Source organism: Empidonax traillii, unplaced genomic scaffold, assembly GCF_003031625.1.
Source record: "Empidonax traillii isolate 1590-97213 ecotype Southwest subspecies unplaced genomic scaffold, ASM303162v1 scaffold17:size2698205, whole genome shotgun sequence".
NCBI lineage: Eukaryota > Metazoa > Chordata > Aves > Passeriformes > Tyrannidae > Empidonax > Empidonax traillii.
This window is the reverse complement of record NW_020955210.1, coordinates 2,117,286-2,126,466: the sequence shown is the minus strand read 5'-3', so window position 1 is coordinate 2,126,466 and position 9,181 is coordinate 2,117,286. Positions and strand designations below refer to the sequence as shown.

At 47.8% G+C, this 9,181-nt stretch overlaps 2 protein-coding genes across 3 annotated transcripts; both read left to right on the top strand.

Moving 5' to 3' along the window:
• The first annotated feature begins 889 nt into the window (after window positions 1-889).
• On the top strand, window positions 890-3,914 carry HOXA6 (homeobox A6). Of its 2 annotated transcripts, none has more exons than XM_027896441.1 (2): window positions 890-1,429; window positions 2,808-3,914. In XM_027896441.1, exons 1-2 carry the CDS (start codon window positions 994-996, stop codon window positions 3,065-3,067), a joined length of 696 nt encoding a protein of 231 aa, XP_027752242.1. In that variant the 5' UTR covers window positions 890-993; the 3' UTR covers window positions 3,068-3,914. The 2 variants fall into 2 exon arrangements, with proteins under 2 accessions (XP_027752242.1, XP_027752249.1); XM_027896448.1 differs by lacking the exon at window positions 2,808-3,914 and adding an exon at window positions 1,552-2,005.
• Window positions 3,915-5,181: 1,267 nt separating this feature from the next.
• HOXA5 (homeobox A5) lies at window positions 5,182-8,023 on the top strand. The gene is made up of 2 exons (XM_027896428.1): window positions 5,182-5,889; window positions 6,868-8,023. Exons 1-2 carry the CDS (start codon window positions 5,328-5,330, stop codon window positions 7,116-7,118), a joined length of 813 nt encoding a protein of 270 aa, XP_027752229.1. The 5' UTR covers window positions 5,182-5,327; the 3' UTR covers window positions 7,119-8,023.
• The last annotated feature ends 1,158 nt before the right edge of the window (window positions 8,024-9,181 follow it).

The following is a 9,181-nucleotide window of genomic DNA, read 5'->3' as shown; positions in this document are numbered from 1 at the left end:
CCGGGCAGCGCTGGGAGACTGCCGAGCTCGTCCCGAGGCCTCCTCGGGCACTTGGTACAAATCAAAAATCCCCCTACCCAAAAGGCCACCGCCACGACCTCCGCGTTAATTATGGTGGGTGGTGTTCATTAAAATACGAGACCTCTTCCATGCCTCTCTCACAAAAGCTGGATTCGGCACTGGGGCGGTCTCCCTGAGCTCCGAAGGGAAGCCTCAGTGGAGGGGCAATTTTCGACTGAATGGATAAATAATTACGTTTTAAAATCCCCTAAAAATTCTTGGATGTGGTTGGGGCATCGCAATGGCAAAGTGGAGAGAGGCCGCCCCCCCACTCCACCCCCCACGCTGCGTGGCGTTCCGCTCCCCCTTTCACGTGCTCCTTCCACTCTAAAGTTTCCCTCCGCAGCATCCTCCACCACCGTCTCCTTCCTTCACTCCCTCCTCCTTCCCTCCACCGGAGAGCCGCGGGCGCTTCACCCACCCTGCCTGTGGGGCTGCCCGGCTGGCTCGTCGTGGGGCCTCCAACTTTTAAGGGCGACGACCCCCTACACACACCTCCAGCGGCTTTGGGAGGGGGAAGTGGGGGCGGGGGAGGTTTCCACATTAGCCGCTGTGACACTGCCCGCGCTGCCGGGAATTATCGCTATTATTGTTGTTATTATCACTGGATTATTTTTCCCGCGGAGGGGCGGCGCCGCCCCGGGGGCGCGGCCGGTGGCCGCGGAGCGGTGTGGTGCGGGGCGGCGCGGTGCGGTGCGGGGCGGCGCGGCGGGGCCGGGGCTGCCGGTAAGTTGGCGGCGCGGTGGCGGCGGCCCCGGGGGAGCGGGCGCCGCGCGCGCTCCCATTGGCCGCCCCACCGTCAGCTGCTCCTATTTTCTGCTGTCGCTTTTGGCGCTCGGCCATCCAGAAACAAACCACTTCGATGACTCCTAATAGTTATCGCCAGATGTACTAATACACAACAAATCACGGGCCGAGAGAGGGGGAGAGCAAATGAGTTCCTATTTCGTGAATCCCACTTTCCCGGGGAGCCTGCCCGGCGGCCAGGACTCCTTCCTTGGCCAGATCCCCCTGTACCCGGCGGGCTATGATGCTCTCAGGCATTTTCCGGCTTCGTACGGGGCAAGCCGCCTGCAGGACAAGACTTACACCTCACCCTGTTTCTACCAACAGTCCAATACCGTCATTGCTTGCAATCGGGCTTCCTATGAGTACGGAGCCTCTTGTTTTTATTCGGACAAGGACATTAGTAGCGCCTCTCCCTCCGGCAGTGGCAAACAGAGAGGGCCTGGGGACTACCTGCACTTTTCTCCCGATCAACAGTACAAATCCAGCGGCGGCCAAGCCAAAATTATAAATGACGAAGGTACCGACCGGAAGTACACGAGCCCTGTTTACCCCTGGATGCAGCGGATGAACTCTTGTGCTGGTAAGGCATCTCGATGCAATCAAGGGCGGGGAGGGGGGGGGGCGGGGGGGAGGGAAAGGAAAAGTTTCTTTTATTTTTTTTTCTTCCCCCCCCCCCCCTTTATTTTATTTGTTTGTTCTTAGATAAAGTCCAGACTGCTGGAGAAACACGGTTCCTGCAGGGCAATATGTAACATGAAACCTTCTCTGGTTATTTTAGACCTGGCACGTTGGCACCCTCGGAACGGTGGCTGAGATCCCAGTTTGTAGATTCACTTGAGAAATTTACCGGGGAATCCTTAGAAGTAGGGAAAAAAAAAAAAAAAGAAATAAAAAAGAAAAGGAGATAAAAACCAGAGCAGTTTTTCCACTCTCTTAAAGCCATCCCAAAGCCTCTGCTCTGCTGCTTCATTGTCAGAGAGAGGTGCAGGGAGTATGCCCTCTGTACTGAGGATCCAATGCATTTGTGGCACATTCCTCCTCGCCCCCCTCCCCCAGCTCATTAGCCTGTGAGTACTGGATATTGAGAGCACGTTTCTGGGGCCGTGGGCGCACTTCTATGGCATTGAGAATTTTTTTTTCTGACTTTAAGAGTAAAGTTCACATAATTGAACGATTGTGTACAGGAATGGTGCTGGGGGCTGGGGGTGCTCTGGGACTGTTATATTGGAGTGGTATGTATTTTTTATAATCCCATATGAAGACGTTTACTTCCAGTGTTTGCTAACGACTCCCCTCTTCTCCCATCCTCCCGAGTTTACGTTTGCTGAAGGGGAGATAACATTTCTTTTTTTGAAAAGTTAAACTTTTAGCAAGACCGTTCTGATGCTGCTTTGCATTCGAGAGCCATAAATTCTAGAGCAAATGGCAAAACGCTCTTCTATGATCTTTAGCTGATGTCTATAATCATACTTTAATTAGAGACACTCTGTAGTCACAGCCGTGGCAATGGCTGCGTGTTTGTTTCGACACACCCGCATGTGCGTGCACACACACACACACGCACGCACAGACACATGAGGCTTCCCGGGCAGCACACGTGTGCGTGAGCCTGTGTGTGTGTGCGCGCACAGGCTGCCAACGCGCAGGGAGCAGACGCTGCTCAGCGATTCGCACGGGTGTTACCTACTGCGCTTCCCCTAGGTCTACCCTAAAGCCTCTTTGTATCCCACATACCCCACCACCGTAAGCACACTGCACATCCGCATTTACAAACAGGCAGGCAGGAGAAAAGGAAAAGAGGGGAAAAAAAAAAAAAAAAGCCTCCAGGAAACCAGAGCAGCTTCGCCCCCCTCCCCGTCATTGTGCCTGCAAAAGGAGGCAGAATATACTAACCGTTCTTTCTGGTCTGAAATCACTGGGCCCTGTCCAATGCGATCGTTTTGTCTTTACTTCTACAGGTACAGTATATGGAACACATGGGAGACGAGGGAGGCAAACTTACACCAGATACCAAACGCTAGAGTTAGAGAAGGAATTTCATTTTAACAGATACTTAACCCGAAGACGACGTATTGAGATTGCAAACGCTCTCTGCCTTACTGAACGCCAGATTAAAATATGGTTTCAAAACAGGCGGATGAAATGGAAAAAGGAAAACAAATTCATAAATTCCACACAGCCAAGCAGCGAAGAAACAGAGGAAAAGTCAGGGGAGTAGAACCACGTTTAATAAATGCTACCAGGCCTTTCCTTAGCGCTTACTACTATTATTATTATTTACCTTGTGTTCCTTCTGCTACTGAAATCCTATAGTTTTGTCACAGTCTATTAATCCCCAAAAGGCTTGTTTAAGAGATGTACATTTGCAATCATCTGCGACTTACTTTAATATATGTGGAAGTCTTAGCTTTTGAGCTACAGGCATGTATGTATATAATCACCTTTCCAAAGCATATATGGCGTTGCCTAAAGTATTAGAGAATTGGCCCAGAATTTTAAATATTTGAGGTGAGCATCTATGTGTGGGTGACTGTCCCTGGTGTGCTTGTGTGAAGAAAGATAAGGGATTTTTTTATTATTATTATTAGAAATGTTCTTACTGTAGAAAGACAGGAGATTTTAGAAAATATCGGGTTTATGGTTTTGCTAGCTCCCGCTAAGTTGGGCTATCTCGTTATGCTGTGTTTGGGAGTTTATGATCTGCAGGGGGAAAAAAAGTTCTAATTATGTATAAGATATTTAAATAGCAAAAGGAAGAAATGTCCTTTAAAAAAATCGTTGTACAAATCCCTGTATATAAATCTGAAGTTAAAGTGAAGATGAATTGCAGAGAGATTTTTTAAAATGCCCCTAAACTGCTTAATCTGCACTACCAGTATTAAAGCAAAAACTCAGCGGTAAACTTCAGGGGAAGCGAGGGAAGAGGTTTTAAAGAGGGAAAATTTCTGTGGTTCCCGTTGAGCTTACATTGAGGTTTCAGTGAGCTCAGCTCTACACTGAAGGGGCTTTGAATTATGGACTACATTTCTTGGGGCTTCGTGGGCTTAGATCCAGCTGGTTTTCCTTTCTTTTTTTTTTTTTTTTTTTTTTTTTTTTTTTTTTTTTTTTTTTTTTTTTTTTTTTTTTTTTTTTTTTTTTTTTTTTTTTTTTTTTTTTTTTTTTTTTTTTTTTTTTTTTTTTTTTTTTTTTTTTTTTTTTTTTTTTTTTTTTTTTTTTTTTTTTTTTTTTTTTTTTTTAATCTTTCTGTCTTACTTACTTACTTATTTATTTAAAGAAAAAGTCTTATTAACTCGGGGATATTTTCCTCTGCTTTTGTGGTATCTTAACGCACATTCTCATTTCTTAGCAGTGGAAAAAATAAATTGATATTCTGTAGAAAAATACCTGCCATAAAATGCTTCCACTTCTGTATAAGTAAAATAAGCTCAGCGAAAATATTGATTAATATATACGTTATATGTCTCTATATTATATTGTGTATGTATGAGTATGCGTGTGAAACTGTGTCCAAATGCACTTGTATAGTCATCGAGGCTCTTTTGTTTGGAAGGCAGCACAGTTTGGGCTAATGCTCTAAATATATAAAAAGCCAGATCTGAAGAATACCAATGCACAATGGCTACCGCCCCATTTAGAGAGTTATTTTCCTTTCGAGAGGCGATAAAATAACGGCGGCCATAAAGCCGCCCGGAATTTGACCCCCTAGCTGGAAAAACGCTGCACGATATTTATCTTTCATAGGTACCTGCCATTTCACATCGGCAGGACCCGGCTGCCTCTCTAAAGCTCTGGCACGGGAGTAAGTGGGGAGGGGAAATTATACATATATCTATATATGTAGAGAGCTCCCGAGGACGGATCCTACAGGATTTGTGAACTGGTGTAAATAAATAAGCCTGGCACGGAGAAGAAGGCAAGCACAAAGCTCCCTCCACTCCGAGCTCTCCGGCGGGTGGGTCGGAGGAGCGATCCCCGCCGGCCCCGCGGCCTCACCGCCGGTCGCTGGTGCCACTGGCGGTAGCGGCGGCGCCGGGCGCGGTGACGGCCCGGCCCGCTTCGCTCCGCACCTCTCCGCGCCTCTCCACGCCGCTCCGCATCGCCGTCGGGGGCCGTCACCCTGGGCCGACCCCGCGGAGCCGCCGCCATCCCCCGCGCCGCCAGCGGGTGGCGCTGGAGGCCGGTGGACGGGCGGGCGGCGGCGGCGGCGGCGCGCACGGGAGGCGCGCCCCGGGCCGCCCGCGCCCTCCCAGCTCCCCCACCAGTGCACGAGTTTACCTCTAGAGGTCATCAGGCAGGATTTACGACTGGACAACAAAAGCACGTGATGTGAAGCCGTACCCCATATTTGGGTGCCTACGTAGGAGGGAACCAAGTACATGTCCCAGTCATTTCCATAATTCATCATAAATTGTGCAAGGGTGCTATAGACGCACAAAACGACCAAGAGCCACAAATCAAGCACACATATCAAAAAACAAATGAGCTCTTATTTTGTAAACTCATTTTGCGGTCGCTATCCAAATGGCCCGGACTACCAGTTACATAATTATGGAGATCACAGCTCGGTGAGCGAGCAATACAGGGACTCCGCCAGCATGCACTCCGGCAGGTACGGATACGGCTACAATGGCATGGACCTCAGCGTCGGGCGCTCTGCTTCCACCCACTTTGGTGCCAATGAGAGACCCCGCAGTTACCCGGCCAACACCACCTCTGCCTCGACAGAGCCCAGGTACAACCAGCCCGCGACGTCTTCCCACTCGCCTCCCCCTGACCCTCTGCCCTGCACCGCCGTGGCCGGTTCGCCTGTCAGCGAGAGTCACCACGGGGTGAAAAACTCCCTCGCCAACTCCACCAGCACTTCGTCCAATTCCAGCAGCAACACGCACATCAGCAGAGACGGGGTTGGCACCTCGTCTGGGACTGAAGAAGACACTCCAGCAAGCAGCGAGCAGGCAAGTGCCCCGACCGACCAAAGCACAGCCCAGCCTTCACAGCCCCAGATCTACCCTTGGATGCGAAAACTGCACATAAGTCATGGTAAAGCAAATACCCTGTTCTTTCTTTATTTCTCTGGAGGAAAAGGAGGATTTAATGTAAACCGGGTGGCTGCGCCGAGCAAGGTCGGGGAGAGGGGGAGAGGAGGGCGTGAGAGCGGGCAGTCTCCGCGCACACCACAACTCTGCTTGCAGGGAAGCACGCTCCCTTGTCTGGGCGAGTCTCCCCGAAAGGAGAAAAATATCGCCTGGCCCCCAAAACACAGCCTGCCTGGCTCCTAGCGCCGGCGGGGGAGCAGAAGGCGCCTTGCCGAAGGGGGATCGGGAGCAGAGGCTGCTCTCGGCTCTCCTCTGGATGGGGGATCTTCCAGTGGGAACAGCGCGGCTGACCCCATTTATTTTGCTGAGACATATTAAATAGAGAATAGGAGAGGGCGAGAAGGGCAGTTTTCAATGCTGGGAAGCCGGGGGAGGGGGGTGGGGAAGGGCGAGTCTCCCCAAACTCGGGGGGAGAGGGCTTGAGGGGTGCGGGGAAGTGAGGTAACTTTCAGCCTCGGGTACCTGCCCTGCCCTCGCTGCTGGGAGAGCGGCCGGGGGCTCACTGCCTCCCAGAACCTTCCCCGGCTCAGCCGTGGGAAAGGGCTGAAAGCTTTGCTCTCCCAGCTCTGAACACCCAGCTACCAGCAGAGACATCTTCCAAAGCAGCTTATCTGGGGGAGGCATGGGGGGAATTAACCTTCGGGGGGGGAGAAAGGAAAAAAAAAAAAAAAAAAAGGAAAATAATTGAATTCTAAAAAATCGAACCACAAATCCAAGCGAAAACTTACTGAGACTACCAAATCCCCCTCCCCCAAGCCTTTCCTAAGAGGGGCTGCAGGGGGAAACTTGTTGAGCGTTTATCCAAAGCAGAAACAAAACAAGCAGGACTGAGAATAACGGTCCTGGTCGCTGGTAGCTGCAATGAGACACGAAGGTTCCGAGTGGCTGCTGAGAATCTAAATCATGTACTTTTCTCTTCCAGACAACATAGGGGGACCAGAAGGGAAAAGGGCTCGGACTGCTTACACCCGCTATCAGACCTTGGAGCTCGAAAAGGAATTTCACTTCAATAGATACCTGACCCGCAGAAGAAGGATTGAAATAGCACATGCTCTTTGCCTCTCAGAGAGACAAATAAAGATCTGGTTCCAAAACAGGAGAATGAAATGGAAAAAGGATAATAAGCTGAAAAGTATGAGCATGGCAGCTGCAGGAGGGGCATTCCGTCCCTAAGCGTTTGATCAATTAAAAGTACTGAGCAGTATTAGCTGACCCTGCGTCGTCTCATGTCAGTACTAAGTTGACTTTCTAAAACTTCCTTGTGTTACTTCTGTGAAGAAACCCTGTTCTTGTCGCCCTTATTCATCTTTTAATCATGAGCCTGTTTATTACCATTCTCTCGCGTGTATAAGTAGATCTGCTTTTATCGTACATTTCTTTGTCTTGAATGGCTTTGTCTTGAAAAAAATAATAGATGTTTTAACTTATTTATATGAAGCAAGCTGTGTTACTTGAAGTAACTGTTAAAACAAAACAAAACTGAACAAAAAAGAACAAAATGGAAAAAATGAGAAGTTAAAAAAAAAAAGGAGAGAGAGAGAAAGAAACCCTCCCCCGGTTTAGTACAAATGTTATGTGTTGCACTCAACCTGCTTAACTGTGCATGTGTGGTCAAGTGTTAATGTTTGTATAGCTCCAAGCTGTTAAAAGTATTTTTATTCAAACTACCTATATAATTCCTGTGTAATTAATGCTGTCGTAGAGGTGAAATGATGAAATCAACTGAATTTGTCCTGCGTGTAGTGAATAGTGAATCTGTGACGAAAACTGTGATTCCAAGCAGTATGTCCTTGCTGTGCCTTTGTATATGACTCTTTGCACGAACTCTTAGAAGTGGCTCTTATTAAGCGCAGCTTCTGTGATGTATGTTTTTTGTGAACAAAGTTACAATTATAGTCAAAGTCTGGCTGTTTGAGCAAACTGTGATCAGCTTTTTTTTTTTTTAATTATTATTATTATTATTATTTGTTTTTAAAAAAAATCTGACTGGAAATCAACAACAAAAAAAATAAACTTTCTATTGTAAAGTTTTCGTGACCTGGTTTGTGCAAAGCAAGTTGTGCTTCCAGATATGCCTCCGGAAAAAAAAAAAAAAATAGCCTGTGCAGAGTTTGTAATAATATTTTACCTGGCTCCTGCTGCACGTTGCAAATGGTGGATGCTGCAATTGTCCGCTATCAGTATTTTTAATTGAAAGTTTGACCGTAAGTTCTTCCTTACTGGTTTCTCGCTAGGTGGAAAGCTGCATCGCAGGACCACAATCAACACCCTTTGGGAGTGAATCAACTGTTAGCTGTTTGCTGATGGTTAAAAAAAAAGCCCATACCAAAAAACATGTGCTTTGTTAAAACACACTGCTAATGCCAAGGCGTGTTTGCATCGCTCTAGAATTTCTCCTGTGGTTTCACTAAGTATATTTGCAGGATAGCCCCGTCTGAGCCCTCTGCGTCTATTAGTAACCCTCTCTAGCCACATTCCCACTCTTCACCCTTTAAAGATTTTTGGTTTTCTTTGCTACAATTAGTTTGCTATAAACGTAATGTTACTTACCCCATCAGAGCTTGAATGGTTAACTCTTCTGAGCTTCTAAGAGCAACTAAAGATTTGCACATTTACTGACTGGTTACATTGATGCCTTCCCTTAAAAGTTATAAAACAGTAAACTTTATAAGCCCCAGTTCCGGCTATATGACATTTGGGTGCCAAATGAATAGGGTTTTGTCTATGAATTAGATCGTAAAATCATCCATAGCACAGACAGATAGGCTCACTGGCTATAAAAAGTCACGTGGTGCCATTAAAGTAAGTTTTATGGTTTTGGGGAGTTGACATCCAACATTATATACCACATAACATATAATCTCACTGACGCTGGACTTCATTTGACTCTTTTGCAGGCTACGTGTGCCTCCTGGCCATTCAAATTGTCAGGTTTAGGGACAGAAGTATCCCAACCACAAGTTCTCAGTACTACATGAAAAATGGCTCCTTGCAAGTCAAAGGTAAGTTTTGTGCACAAGTTCTTTAAAGTTTATTTGTACAGTGGGGAAACCGAGGCTCCCGCTCGCTCTCGTTGCCTCTCGCCTTTCTTTCTTTTTCTTTCTCTTTCCCTTCCTTTCCGCCTGGAGCTTTTCAGGACGGTCCCACCGAGCCCGAGAGGCAGGATCAACCACTAATGATCCAGGTTGTGCTGCAAATCCGCCTCCCCCCCCCCCCCCCCCCCCCCCCCCCCCCCC